General features: G+C 45.3%; 1 protein-coding gene across 1 annotated transcript in view; it reads right to left on the bottom strand.

The window, feature by feature from the left end:
* tex264a (testis expressed 264, ER-phagy receptor a) overlaps positions 1 to 16,019 on the bottom strand; it is an 85,866-nt gene that overhangs the window by 68,188 nt on the left and 1,659 nt on the right. The window contains exon 2 of the mRNA XM_028998430.1: positions 4,913 to 5,140. Coding sequence (XP_028854263.1) covers positions 4,913 to 5,140 — 228 coding nt within the window. The remainder of the gene's footprint in view (positions 1 to 4,912; positions 5,141 to 16,019) is intronic.

The following is a 16,019-nucleotide window of genomic DNA, read 5'->3' as shown; positions in this document are numbered from 1 at the left end:
ATTTTCATTTCAGAAAGGAAAGACAGTGAAGTGAATATTGAAGTGAAAACGATTGTCAAGCACAGCAACCACTGCACACGTTGCACGCAGCAAAATGTGTCGTCTGCATTCAACCCATCACCCTTGGTGAGCAGTGGGCAGCTAGGAAGTGCGCCCGGGGAGCAGTTTGTAGGGACGGTACCTTGCTCTGTGGCACCTCAGTGGCACCTTGACGGCTAGGGATTCGAACCAGCAAACTTCTGATTACAGGTGTACTTCCTTACCTGCTCGGCCACCAGTGCCCAAAGGCAAAAATTCATATATTTTAGCAAGATGCACTTAATTGGGTTATCCAATTCTCCGGCATATACGTTGCCCTTTGAGTTGTGATGGTGAGAGACTTTTGATCATAGGCTCTGCAGAGCAGAGAAAAGCTGCATTATTGGAGAAGCTCGGCTAAACCCCTCTAATGCAGCGCCCCTTTTGTTTCTTTATCCTTTCATTTTTTTCTTACCAGCCCTGTGAGTTGTAACAGCAGAGCTCGCACAATACCCATCGGCACACTGCCTGTCCAGATACACACCACCACACCGTGTCATGCTCGCTCGCTCACACACACACAAACTCACCACTAGATGCACTGCAACCCAGGGAGAGAAGCAGTACACAAACACACATGCACTCACAATCACTCGACTTATACTCAAATGAAGACAACTATGTCACTTTAAGCAACAGAAACAAACAATGTAATAGCATTGTAATAAATGCATTATACATTTGAAAAAAGGTGCAACCCTTCCTCATCTCCCATAATTACCGTTCTTTCCTAAGCAGGGTCGCAGTTGCCAGAGCCCACATATAAACATGTATAAACATGTAAACTCCACCATTCGGCCCCACAACCCTACCTGTACCCCTGCTTATTGTACAGTGAGGTACAATAAGCTTTCTGTTTTTTCATTTCTGAATGCCCTCACTTTGACTAAATTAACATGAGATCAAAATGCCGGGATTACTGTCCATGCCTGAGCTGCTCCTTCATGCCCTCGGGAGCGTGGCTTCGTGCCCTCTGCAGCCGGGCACCTGCTCAGGCTGACAGCGGCGGGGCCACGGGGGGCTGTCAGCGTGATTGGTGCGGTTTGGTCAGCCCGGCATGGACAGAAGGGGTTCTGGTGTTTATGAAGCTCTTGGCTGGGCGGCACTTGGCAGCACTGGTGGTGTTTATGAGTGGCAGGAGGGGGTGGCAGGTCGGCAGATTAAACGGCTTAGTCGTGTGCGTATGAAGGCGGGGGTGGCCTCCATCGCATTGACAGCCAAGAACACCCCCATGCATACACACTTACTCTCACACTCAACACACACACACTCACTCACACACACACAGACTCAGGAGACACACCCACACACAGGTCTGTTTCTGAATCTGTGAGGACTTTGAATAACACACACATAACACATATATGGCCACAGTAACAAAAACAAAGTGCATTTTTGCACTTCCGCCCTGTGATGACTGTTTCTGGGCAAAATGGACCAAAAACCAGACTCAGTATTTTTAGGCCAAACACTGATTATTTTTAGACTGAATGAACCTCAGAATCCCCTCCTGTGCACAGACAGAAAGATAGAGGGAGCATGGTTGCATGTAGAGTGCAGGAAAATAGGAAGAGTGGAGCGTACACTGACGAGGTTGGTGGAAAAAAAAATTACTGAAACATCAAACTATGTGGGTATGAATTATATTACTTAAACCTAAGGGGTAACAGCAAACGCATAGACAGACAGACAGTCAGACAGACACAGACACAGACGGAGAGACAGACAGACAGACAGACATAAAACAGGATAGAAAACATAGGGTAGACATAAAAAAGGGTAGAAAAGCCATTTTAAAATAAGAGCCAGTGATGAAAGATCCTGCATCAGCTGGTATGGTGAGCAGTGTCCAGATGTCTCTAGAAGCCATGATCATCGTCTCCAGGTTTCACCAGAACCCCTGAAGCCACACCACGCAGTGTTAATTACTCAGTAATAAAGAGGTGAAGTTATGAAGTTTGGAGTGTGGGGATGTGGGGCTCGGCCCTGCTGTAAGTGCCAACCTCCTTGCTCTCCCAGCACTATTTAATGAATCATTGGCGGGAGGGGTCGTCAATCTGCAGCCCAGGAGCTGAGAACAGCTCTGGCCTCCACGCTCTCACCTCCATAATTTATCAGCACCGCGACCAGATTCATCCATAAGGCTGCCCCCCCATTCCAATACGAACTGTCCATGTGTATGTCCAGAAAGGCCCATGATCTCAGATTAATGAGCTGTCTGAGGGGACCATGTGACAGACAGTCAGAAAGACATGGGAAAGATGGAGGAGGAGGGGGAGAAACTAAAGAAAGAGTCCGAGTGTGATGCTTTCACTGTGCTTACATCACCAGGACTGATGAGAGTCTTGGGAATCATTATGTAACCAAACGGGGCTTGATGCTGTTGCATTTGTGGGGAGCAGATAAACAGTTCTTTACATTGGCTGGATGGATAAGAGTCCACGGCAGATCATGTGACCACAGCGACAAAAGAGGAGACAAAAACGAACAAAAGCATGAGTGATCTGTGGAAATTGTGAATCCTGGGTAATAAAATGTCTCTGAACAGATGCAGAGCATTTGATAAAGGGGAGGGCATTGTTAATGTTTCTTCTTAATGTCTTTCTTCTTATCCCTAAATGGCTCACAGACACAGAATGCAGATTTGTACACTGCTTGGACAAATAAATAGGCACAGAGGAAGACCCACATAGTGTCACTGGCCACTATATCAGCACTCCATGAATGCTTCAAGAGGTCAATTCTGTACTGAAATTTACTCACTATGAGCACATTGTTTTTATGCCATGACAGCAAATTGGACCATGCCCAATATCTTTCATTATCAGTCTGTGTGTTATCATGCACAAAAAATGGCTGGATTGTTGTTCAAGTGTAGTGTAAATGCACTGATCCACTGCATCATTTGCAGCAATTCTTTGAAAAACCGTCCCAGAACCTTTTCAAGCATGCAATGATGTCAAGAAATGAATTGAATTTTGTGATGCAAATGCTGCACACTACACATGCACACTGCACGTCATGCAACCCTAAGAAACCCATGCATTCATGATTTTGTCCATAACAATAAAGAGAGTGCTACAATAGGATGCAGCCCTCATTTACACATTTTAAAAGCTCCTGGGCAAGCCGTGATCCATGGAGACCCGAGCTTTCACTCACCTTCACTCATTCAGGCGTCTACACCTACGTCTCCATTTTGAGCCATTATGCATGCAGGGTAATGGGCACGAATGAATCGGAGTGTGTAAATGTCATCAGAAAATGTCAATAGCTTCCCAGAGTCAGAGGATATAGAGCTTGGCGTTGGGTTAGGGCCTCGGCGCCGAAAGCTCAACCTCTGGCTTTCACGGCTTTCATCTATTGTTAATATCAGCGATGAGTTGGCCTGATTTGGTAATGAATTAAACAGCAATGCAAACAAGACACCCCATGCTGGGCATAAGGGAAACAATAATGAAAAATGTGGCGCAGCAAATCAGCACAGCAAGCACAATACGGGCAAACGGTGAAGGAAAGGTATGGTGCAAAATGTGCAGTCATGAATTATTGAGAGGGGAAAGTCTATAATCTGTATCCAATGAATTGAAGACATAGCCAGAGGTGGCAGAATCACGTACTTGGAGGAAAGACAAGGCAAATCTGTAAAAATGCAGTCACTACATCTGCAGCACCAGAGAGAGCCCCCCTCTAAACTCCCCACCAACTCTTCATCCCCCTACAGGGTGGTTCTTCAACTCACTGGCCCCAAGGTCTGGACACTGCTGGTGTTCCAGCCATCCCCTACCGAACGCCTCTGTGGCCAATCAGAGCCAGTAACTAGTAGGAGGAGTGAGAGATCTGCCCTGAAGTCTGTGATACATTTGATGTTAGTGTTCAAAACACACCAATAATGACAATTTGTACATAAATTGTACATAAAAGCACTTTCACTTTCAATCACTCTGGATTCTTTGCACAAAATCACTGCTCTTTTTACTCCTTTTTTTTTTGGCTTTTTTTAATCTTTTATTTAATCCTCATTTACACACATTCACCCTACCTGTTAAAGACATAAAAGTATAATATTTGGTTATGTTTGCAATATTTGCATATTGGTTTTCATTGTATACTTGCAACATTTCACTGCATTTCATACCGTGTATGACTATGTACGTGACAAATAAAATTTGAATTTGAATTTAAAATGAAATATTGCAGCTCTTTTGGTATGTTACTGTTCATATGATCACAAATATTGCCACACTAACAGTCGATGGTGACTGAATTATCCTTCTTCATTCACATTTACATTTAATTGCATTTTATTAGACACAGTGGTGGCCTAGCGGTTAAGGAAGCGGCCCCGTAATCAGAAGGTTGCCGGTTCGAATCCCGATCCGCCAAGGTGCCACTGAGGTGCCACTGAGCAAAGCACCGTCCCCACACACTGCTCCCCGGGCGCCTGTCATGGCTGCCCACTGCTCACTCAGGGTGATGGGTTAAATGCAGAGGACAAATTTCACTGTGTGCACCGTGTGCTGTGCTGCTGTGTATCACATGTGACAATCACTTCACTTTATCACTTTATACCCTTATCCAGGTTGGCTTCCAATCAGTAGTTACAGGGCCAGTCCCCCCCCTGGAGACACTCAGGGTTATGTCTCTTGCTCAGGGACACAATGGTAGTAAGTGGGGTTTATACCTGTGACTTCATGGTCTTCTGTTTAATAAGTGTGTTACCCACTAGGCTACAACCACCCCTTCTTCCTCAGTTCTGGTGGACGCCTGGAGAACTGATCTTTCATTCAAACAATCGATGAGGAGTCGCCTCTCCAGACACTCTTCCACTCACCATGATGTAGCTTGCCAGCTCTGGGTAGACTCTGTATGTGGCCATCATTGCGGATAGGGGGCTTCTGTTTGGAAAGATGGCCTCCACAGCATGGTCCACCTCTGGAAAGGAGATCACACTGAAGCCAAACTTCTCGTAGAGTCTCTGGAGCTCGTCGTCTGGCTGCTCCTCTCCTTCGCTCAGGATGCTGCCGACCGCGTAACGGCACTTGTCTGAGCTAACACTGTCCTGAGAGACAAAAGAGAGTTTTTCAGTCACACTGTGGGATCCACCACCCAAAAGTATCCAGGCAACAGCAAACCTGTGGTCAGAAACTGTCCAGCGATGACAGGGTCATAGGTCAACTTTTAGCACTGGTTGTACTGGTGCGCCTAATATAGGCATTTAACATTGAAGTTTTACAGTTCACTTTTTTCGTTTTAAACCACTGGCGATACAGGCAATATTGACTGAGTTGAAATAAAAGATAAATGAAAAGAAAATCTAATAGTTCAAGTGTTTTAAGGGCTTGAACTTGATTGTCATCCTGGCCTGATGATCAGTTGCTGAAAGGCAGCGGGGATAGGAGAAAAAAGCTAAAAAAAAAAAAAATGTAAAGCCGCGTAACGCACGCAAAGCACGGTAAAAGTACCAACTGTAATGTTGGTACAGCCCTTTTGGCCGACATCACAATGATGTTGGGTTTGGCTTTTCAAAAAAAGCTGTACTTGTCAGGATCGGGTCTAACTTTTAAGGCCTGATTAGTCGGTGTCTAGTCGGTGGCTACATCCACTCTGTCTGAATATCTGGACCACGGCCAATCAGAGGCGGGCGCCGCCCTTCACAATCTCTGAATGGTTTAGAATGGTCTACAGAGATTTTTTCACTCTGAACCGCTAGTCGCATCACTAAGAAATTAGATTGCACTCTAAAGCCGTGGATGAGATCTTGAAGATCTGAGTGCAGCGTACATGTTGGGGGCCACCAGATAGACTTGAAATACTCGATAGAATCGTCATGGCACGGCATATCACATAAAACAGGTACACGCATCAGAACCAGACATACAGATCAAGGACCCAACAGGGAAGCGATACAAGACATGACATTTATACACTCACAACAGCCGCACACAATCAGGACAACGATGGACAAAACGCAACCAGGCTCCGGCCCGAATCACTACCAGTCAATACAGACCATGACGGGCTACTCTGACACAGGAAACACAGAGACCAGAGCCGCCTCTTTACCTTCATCATAAACAGCTTCAGGAGTGAACAACAACACAGGAACAATGGTGGAATGTGAGATTTCTGCAGTCATTGCTACAGTTCACTCTTCTTTCTTTACATTTTTTTTATTTAACTTCATTAATTTATGGTTCCAAGCCTTAACTTTCATATTACAATGCAACAATACAAAAAAAAGACTCCAAACTTTTGACTGGAAGTGTATTTCTAACCAAGCATTTTATGTCCACACTATTAAAGTAATTAATAAGATAATTGAAACCATGGGCTAATTCTTCAAAATGGGTGAATGTTTACCACAATTCACATGAATATGTGTAAGAAAATGGAACTCCAGGACCATGATTGCAGGTCTGAAATCTCCATTAATTAGTGAGAGATAATTAGTGTGCAGTTCTGTAAGATTGGCTTTTAATTGGGCGTGAAAAGGCTATTTATTAGCGCTAATTAGGTTTCACGGTTGCTCTTTTGAACCTTGGAAATGAGAAGAAAAGAAGTCTGGAAAATGTTTAGAAGTCCAAGTAAACAATTGTACAGTTCATTTGCAGACAGAAGCTTGAGCAAAACTTCCCCGGGTTGCAAACTTTTTCATTAATGACAATATTTACGGATGAAGAGTTGGTGGGGAGGTTAGAGGGGGCTCTCTCTGGTGCTGGAGATGTAGTGACTGCACTTAAGGTACTGAAAATACATGAAAAGAGTAACACAAACGATCGGTAATAATAAAGATTTATGATTAAAGATGCTTTTATCCACTGAAATTCCAATGTCTGTTTATAATCATTTTTTTAAATGATTACGGCCTTTCAACATATGGTGGTAGTAGCCTAGTGGGTAACACACTCGCCTATGAACCAGAAGACCCGGGTTCGAATCCCACTTACTACCATTGTGTCCCTGAGCAAGACACTTAACCCTAAAATTGCTCCAGGGGGACTGTCCCTGTATCTACTGATTGTAAGTCGCTCTGGATAAGGGCGTCTGATAAATGCTGTAAATGTAAATTTTGTGTGAGAAATACCTTGTTTTCTTCCCAGCCAAACGTAAAATTTCAGCAACTGTAGTAAAATTATACTGCAGTCTCAAAAAACATGCACTGCCAAATCATCTGAACTTCTATTTGTCATGTATCTCAGGGCCATTTCATTTCGGATTTCGAGGGCAAGCACCTCAAATGAAGAAGGCTGTGACCTGTGTGATCCTGCTTGGTCCTTGTTTGACCTTTAGCTTTAGCTATTAAAGGCTAAACTAGGATTAAGGTTGTGTTACACTGACGTGGCATCTCATTTCAGAGAATATCTGCTCAAAGCGCATCACTTTCAGTTTGCCCTGACAAAATGCTGGCCCATTGCGGGGAGTCAGCTGTGAGCTAAATGAATCATGGGAAATGCTGTGGTCGACACCTTGTTTTCTGCAGAGAGACTGGCCCAGGCAGGCAGTCGAGGCAGCGTAGATGGCTTAGGGTGCGTTCATCTCGTATTGGACGGACTCACCAGCTCTAGACTTCCCGTTAATTATTACTCAGCTCCCGCATGCTCGCCATATTGCGCTTTCTTGTCCTCTGTGTTGTAGCTGGATTCATTTTTAATGTTCACAGGACCAGTTCATCTTCCTTTGCCTTGTCTTTCCTGAAAATGTTTTTTTCCTTGGCTAATCCTAGAAGATGAATGCTTCAAACGGCGTCACGTTGACAGCGGGGGCCGTACAAAAACGATCTTTCCTGTTGCCACTAACAACCGAGTAACTTTTGGGGAGCAACACTCCCCAAAAGTTTTACACTTGCATGGCACAGAAGGCTGCTGAAGACATTTATCAGCCTTAATATAGTAAAGATGTCGCTTTTACACATTTCAACGAGTCTATTTGAACAATAAGCAAGACCATCCTGGTTTCAGGGCAGGGATGCTTGAGTAATGATAACTGACATCAGCCCCATCAGGACAGGATCTGTGAGAAGGCCGACTGCTTCTGCCCGACAGGCCCCTGCCATTCAGTGCGACTGGACATCATGACCTAAATATTACCTCACAACGTGTTCTGAAGCAACAGCTATCATATACAATTATAATTTGACGTGAACGAATACATAAAAATGCATGTCACACTTTCTATAGAAATCCCTTCATCGCACTGCATGGAGGATGGCGGGGTGAGAAGTAACGTATCGTGGTCGTTTTATTTCCATTCTAAACCATGAGTGGGTTGACAAATATGTTGTTCATTTTTGATAAAAACAGTGATGACAATGGTAGCACAACTCATCCGGTATGTTTTATTGTGCCGGAAACCTTCCTTTTAATTTCCAGTATATGACGTTTATGCAGGTTTGTTTACCATTATTTAAATATATATTTACATATATATTAAACCTACTGTTGTTGTTGTGCAGAATGACGTTCGTTTGGTCTGTGCCGGGTGTTTGACTGTATACGGTTGAGGTGATAATACATTTCTGCTTGATTTGAACAGAATAATGCTTGCAAATGTGCAGTAAACAAATTCAGTTCGTCCATATTCCAGAATATAACGTTCTGAAAAAATAACATATAAAAAAATAATGCCATGTGGGAAAAAAAAAAACAGCCATTTCAACAGCAGCCATTCCGCGTACGTTATGTGTTAAATTTTCTTCATTGTATCACAACTTATTCTATGTGGGATGTAGTAATGACAAAATATCGTAACCACTGTGTATAAATCCTAACATTACTGTTAAACAGACAGCATGTACTTTGCGTAGTGCTTCAATTTCACCGTTGACCACGATGTGCGGCTTAACAGAGGCGAGAAGTGCAATTAATCCGAGACTGAAGCAGACGACTAGTTTTCGTAGAAAAACGTAAAATTTTGCTTAAACTCATTATATTGGTTTTGGTTTCTGCAATAAAGGGAAATCTCAAGGTTTCAAGATTACTTAACCGTGGCTATAAACCTGTCAGTTTTGCAGGATTATTGTATCGGGCCCGCGTGCAAAGTGCAGGCCCAACTTCACACGGCCGTTCTGCCCTAGAGGCTGCAGGCAATTATAGAGAGAAACAGTGCAATCCATTACCCACTTGTTTATTTACAGCACCGAACTCGCTGGACTCCCACACACACACACACACACACACACACACACACACTCCGCGTCGAGGTAGAGGGCCTGTTGCTGCAGCTCTGAGACAGGGCGGTAAGAGAAAGAGGAGGGATTAACGTAAGCGTGAGGAGTTTGAAGCGTTCGCTAATGGCAGAACGCCGGAATGTCTCCCGCGGTCTAATTGGACGGGGGAGACGCCGCCGAGGCGTCTCGACAAGCAAACCGACAAGAATCAGAGCACGGCCAATAAATGATCCACTCGAGGTGAAATGCGGCGGCGTTGCTGTTGTGCAGTCACGACTCCCTCCGCCTCATGCTCATTATTTTCTACCTCGGCTACGAGGCGCTTGGTTCTAATGCACCTCCGGCCCATGGGACCTCGACGTGCCCTGGGCTCCAAAGCGGAGCCATTTGCTTGAACCGTCTCTTTTGTCGTCCTCCAGAGGCCCGTTGGGAAGGGAAGTCGTTTTAAAGGAACTTCCCCTGCTCAGAAGTGCAAAGTCCTCTCCCTTTAGATGAATGAAGCCTCTGAACATAAAAAGGTGGGCCTGCTGAGGTAATTCTTCATTAGCGGACGCCCGACCAGGGATTTACCCGCCTCATCCTCCCGGCACCCTTTGTCCCAGCCGCTCACGTCCTCCGGGCGCAGGATTCAGGGAGTTCATTCGCTAATCGAATGCACACAGCGCGTTCTGCTACTGGTGATGGGATGCGAAGAGAGCAGGCGAACCTCTACATATCCAGAGTCCAGAAGTGAGAAGATCTGCATAATTATCAGGCATGAGAAGAGGAGAGGAGAGGAGAGGAGAGGAGAGGAGAGGAGAGGAGAGGAGAGGAGAGGAGAGGAGAGGAGAGGAGAGGAGAGGAGTAGATGAGGATGAGAGAGAGGAGAGGAAGGAGAGAGAGATGATAGTTATCGCAAAGTTACACTGGAGGCAGTACAACAAATGAGTGGAGAGTTTCGCTCATGAGGAACTTCACACAGAGAAACAGAAGTATGATGTTCCCACACCCAATGGTAAAGGAAAACAGTATTTTCCATGGGGCAGCGGCGGCCTAGCGGTTAAGGAAGCGGCCCCCGTAACCAGAAGGTTACCGGTTCGATCCCGATCCGCCAAGGTACCTCTGAGGTTGCCACTGAGCAAAGCACCTTCCCCCCACACTGCTCCCCGGGGCGCCTGTCATGGCTGCCCACTGCTCACTCGGGGTTGATGGGAATAAATGCAGAGGACAAATTTCACTGTGTGCACCGTGTGCTGTGCTGCTGGTATCAACATGTGACAATCACTTCACTTCACTTCACTTTATGAGGAGAACTTCAGCACCAGTCCACCAACAGCGGAACTGAGGTGAGGTTTACATAGTTGCGGTTGCTGTCACTTCACGCAAACGGATGCTTGACTACCCACAATGCACCAACTGTCAGAGGCAGTTATTGTTAACACAACTGACTTCAAGCCTTTAGCCCCCTATAGGCAAGCAACATGGTGCGCACACACACACACACAGGAAGCTAAAACCAACACTGGTCCAGCCTCGCTGTGGAGGAGCCGGGGCAGTTTCAAGGCAAAATCAAATGAACTAATTAAATTAGCATATCTGTGGGGTATTGCACAAGATCAGCCAAAATATCATAAAATACATAATATAATTCTATAATGTTTCCCTTTGGCCACTGGCTCATCTCACAGATGCTTAAATGAGCATCTGGAAGTCCATTCGACACCTCCAAGTCACTACATAAGCAACAAATTGTGGCTCAGTGCTTCTTCCACTGGAACTGGTCAACGCGGTCCAACCCACGCTCCCCACTTCAACTGTCAGTGGTCGTAATGTTATGGCACAGGGATCAGCATGGGGTCCATCTGTGATTGAGGGAATTCAGGGTGTCTGTCGTTTGAAGAAAGAAAAAAAAAAACTTAAAAGAGAAACGATGTCCATGTAGCCCATGATTTCATAATTCAAGAAGAAAAAACATTTGTAAAAATACAAATGCACGATTACTGGAGGGCTGCAGATGAAAACCAACACTTCGTTGGACCACAGTACGCAGGCCTACTTGTGAAGTCTACAACATCAGCTGTGCTGTAGAGCACCAGTTCCACGCCTGGTGATGGCGTTCGCTCGCACAAGTCAAGCCCTGGACTTCAGAGCATCCTTTAAGCATCAGCCTGTTTATTTCTCCTTCCACACGCCGTCTACAAAGGCAGCTCGATGCCGCGGGCCTTCCTTTCATCTTCCCACCATCAGCATACGGCCGACCGGCAATAAAATGCTAATACGCCTGCAACTCACGCCTCTGATCTGAGATTCCTATTGATGAATACGAGCGTCACCAGACTCTCAAGGTGAGTGGGACTGCTCTTCACTGTGCGGCTCGCGTTGGATCCAAACGACAGAATCCAAATCGCCGGACTTGAAGTCGGACGAGTATGCAGAGACTGGGGTTCGGAATTCAGTCAGCGGGATGATGTGGAGCGCCCATGCTGCCTCTTATTCGTTTTCAGACGTCCCAGAAAGCATTAACAGTGTTTTTAAATGCAGCATTGCAGAATTACATTACCATCAAGTGAAAGGCTCTACACGTGCTCCTTGTGCATGAGTGGTCGGCTAGCGCCTCTCTTCAGAGTGGCAATAGAGCTGATTTCACTGGGGCATAAATCCTCCAGCTCTACCGTGCGGTCATATCTGTCGGCGTGACAGGACCTGACCTTCCGAAACTGACCACGTAAACAACTCTGGGTCGGGATGCTAACTAGCTAAGAGCATTATGCCAATTAAAACAGAGAGAGAGAGCGAGAGAGAGAGCGAGAGAGAGAGAGAGAGAGAGAGAGGGCACGCTGCTAATTGGCTGTCTGGATGACAGCACGCCTGCACACAGCGGTGAGGATGCCAATCACGCAGCGCGATGAAACAAAGAAACTATGGATTGGACATGCCGAAATACCACCAGAAAAACAATTTATGGTAATCGGGAGTCGTCACGTCCGAGCGTCCACCAATTTTCCGATTTCCATGGGGGTTTAATGCACGGTAAATATCATTATGAAAATGGACACAGACTACAAAGAGTCAAGGAAGGGCAGGTATTTTATCAAGCGGACTGTAAAAGACAATTATTGCTGTTGTTTATTATTGGTAATGGTTTGCTGTGGCCTGATGGGCCGCCCCAACGCCAATGTCTACAGGCAGGTCATTACTGCCACCTAGTGGCTCAGCGATTAAATACAAATCCTGACCTTTCTTCAACCTCTTTCTTCCCTCGGCGCGGCCGCTGCGGTGACGTGCAGGAAGAAAATCCATGCACGAGTTTCACAAACAACACGGGCGTGGCACCGTAGAGGCAAATTCCACACTCCGTGAGTGCAAACAGGGCGTGGTCATTTAACAGTTACGATCTGGTGGTGCCAACGCGGAACACTCCCCTCCAACTGGGTGCTTGCAATTTTGTAGCAGAATCCTAATTAAGGTACATAAATGTAACCAATTGATTATAGTGTATAAATATAAAAGGAAGCCTGTATATTATTATTGATTAGATGTTTCTCTTACCGACACCAAATATGTTTGAGAGTGTATTTATTGGGATGGAGATCTGAATTTGAATTAGAAAAAGCTCAAACCACAAGGCACCAGGCACTAATTGGCTTACAAATGTTCATTAGCAACAACAGCACATTATCGGCTACGGAAACGCCTCGTGTTGTGTCTGGGAGGAAGAAGCGATTTCATTCAATAGAGCCCGGAATAGCAAACGCAGCGTAGTGCCGGCAAGCAGGTCTCCCGGTGCCTCGGGTTGTGCGAAATGCGCAGAGGCAGGAGCGTATCTCACCACACTCAGATCGCTCCGACACACTCTTCCCCCGAGGGAACGCAGGCGGCGAGCTGCGATCCATTCAAAGGCGCCTTTTATCTCGCTGGATCCAGTCATAATGGAGCGGCTAATGAAGACGATTTCCATTATCGCGTCCCTCGCACATACCCCAACACTTTCATATCATAATCAAGCCATGCGCTTGTCCCCGACTTAAAAAAAAAAGGGCGATATGTTTGTCATTTAAGGAAGGCTATTAGTTTTGCATGGGTTCTGAAGGCAGAACCTGCTACTGGTGACCAGCTTACTTCACCTGTCCCCGCTTTATATGGGTCAGCATGTCATCGGTCACCCTCCAGCCGGATTAAAACCAAAAGCAAGACGGCAGCACGAATCTGCCTTTCAAGATCTTCAACTCCAACTGGAGGGCTGCTGCTGTCTCTGCAGCACAGTTTGACGTTTCGGTGGTAGTGACCTAGCGGGTAACACACTCGCCTGTGAACCAGAAGACCCAGGTTCATATCCCACTTACTACCATTGTGTCCCTGAGCAAGACACTTAACCATAAATTGTTCCTGGAGGGGACTGACCCTGTCACTACTGATTGGCAGTCGCTCTGAATAAGGGCGCCTGGTAAATGGAGTAAAATGTAGATGTTTACCAGACAGAGCCACGCTTCACACTGAAATGTGAGAAATAAACAACTACGAAATGAAATGTGACACTTCGTGAGTCATGAGATACAAAGGAGGAGAAAAAAAAACGTAGAATGAAGGCGTAAGCGGAGACGTCTACTGACGGCACTGCTACACGTCACTACGCCACATGGCATGAGGGCTACAGAAGGCCGAAAGACTGTCACTGCAGCTGTGACATGAAAAGTCAAATCCACTTTAGTGACAAAGTGTAAAGTCACAAATGGAATTTGCCTGGAAAACTACAGTAATAAATCCAGTGGACGACTCGCTGTGTGACGTGTTTAAGTTGTAAAGACGGGCCGACTGAAAAAGCTCAGGGTTGGGACACTCGCACAAAGCAGGCATTGTCTGAACATGGCAAAAGAAGGTCATTTAAAGCATTGTGTGATCATTCCAGGAAACAGTCAAGACAACAGCATGAAATCCAAAAACTAAAACAACTCTTTCCACTCGGATTGTTAAACGGACCCTTTTCCAAAAACAGCATCTTTCTTTTTATGATTTCGGTGTAACTGTGCTGCTAGCTGTTTTAACTCAAATGCTCCTGTCTCACACTTCTAGTATGGGTGGTAGTAGCCTAGTGGGTAACACACTCGCCTGTGAACCAGAAGACCCAGGTTCAAACCCCACTTACTACCATTGTGTCCCTGAGCAAGACACTAAACCCTAAGTTGCTCCAGTGGGGACTGTCCCTGTAACTACTGATTGTAAGTCGCTCTGGATAAATGGTGTAAATGTAAATGTGATGTAGTTCACAATAGGAAACTTTTCACTGAAATGGGTTTTAATTGCCTTCCCCTCCTGTAATTCATTTTAAATGTTTATCACATAAATGAACAACATTAACTTTTAATTGATTGACAGCTCTAATACAAATATATAATAGTAACAGATAATAGATAACTATTAATAGATATATAATAGATAACTATGAAACTATGGTAATGCGGTGAAATGCACACAGCAACGGAACCTTTTAAAGTTTTACTTCTTTGTAACTGAAGTAAGGGTAGCTGTTACCCAAAATGCATCACTGTGTGATTCACTTGCCTGTTGTCTATTCACCACACAATACAAATGAAGAGTCTTTATTAAAACCTCAACCACAGTCTCTTGTATTACCACATTCTGCCCGTGTTGTCAGCTGATATCTTTGTTTCTACCGAGTCCCGTGTTTTGTGTGGTAAAAGCAGCAGCTAGCTTGCAAAAACTAACTTTTCCCACTGTCACTAACCCCTAAATCCCACAGTAGGGTCATGGGAAATGTAGCCTAAGATGGGAAATGTAGGTAGGGACCCACACTGTGAGGGGCTTCACACACCCAATTCACACACACACACATCTCTACGGCCAATAATTCCATTGTTTGTTTGTTTTTACATAAAATAATGAACAGTCATGATATTTAATCATGATAACATCCTTTTGGCCACAATCGTGCAGCACTCCGATAAGTCTGAGATCCTTATCCATCTAGTGCGTGGGCCTTTGGACGGTGGGAGGAAACTTGGTGGAAACCCCGGCAGGTCATGCAAGACACTTCCTCGCACACAAGGACAGAACACAGATTCGAACCCCCAACCTTGGAGGTGTGAGGCCACAGAGCCACCCGACGTGCCACAGTGTGGCCTAATGACATATATTTTAATGCATACTAATTGTCTATACAGAAACCGTCTGCATCCATGTGATGGAGGCGTGGTCTTGTGTGTGCTGCAGACCACACCCCTATGCATTATTATTAGGCGTAAAGGGTTTCCTTTGCGATTTTCTAATAATTTCTGTGGAAAATGTTGATTTTCAGCAGATGTAACATTTTCACGATATGCTGATGAACACGACAATGATGTCACACAAAGGCTCATGGGAGATGGGAGAAGAGCAAAGCGAAACAAGTCCACTCATTTCATGGTTTCCCCCTTCCTTTCTTAGAAATAACTGAAGTATTTTACATTTAAATTTACAGCATTTATCAGACGCCCTTATCCAGAGCGACTTACAGTCAGTAGTTACAGGGACAGTCCCCCCCCTGGAGACACTCAGGGTTAAGTGTCTTGCTCAGGGACACAATGGTAGTAAGTGGGATTTGAACCTGGGCCTTCGGGTTCATAGGCGAGTGTGTTACCCACTAGGCTACCACCACCCCTGTTTTATTTTACTCATTTTTCCTCACATTAGTTTCACTTTTTTTTTTTTTTTTTAATCTGTGGCTCTACGTGGATGTTGTTAATATTCTGCCCATGCGTCAGCGGTGGGTTTACAGGCTCCGCCGTCCGCCGAAATG

Source organism: Denticeps clupeoides, chromosome 12 (genome assembly GCF_900700375.1).
Source record: "Denticeps clupeoides chromosome 12, fDenClu1.1, whole genome shotgun sequence".
NCBI classification, from domain to species: Eukaryota; Metazoa; Chordata; class Actinopteri; order Clupeiformes; family Denticipitidae; genus Denticeps; species Denticeps clupeoides.
This window is presented reverse-complemented; position numbering and strand designations above follow the sequence as displayed.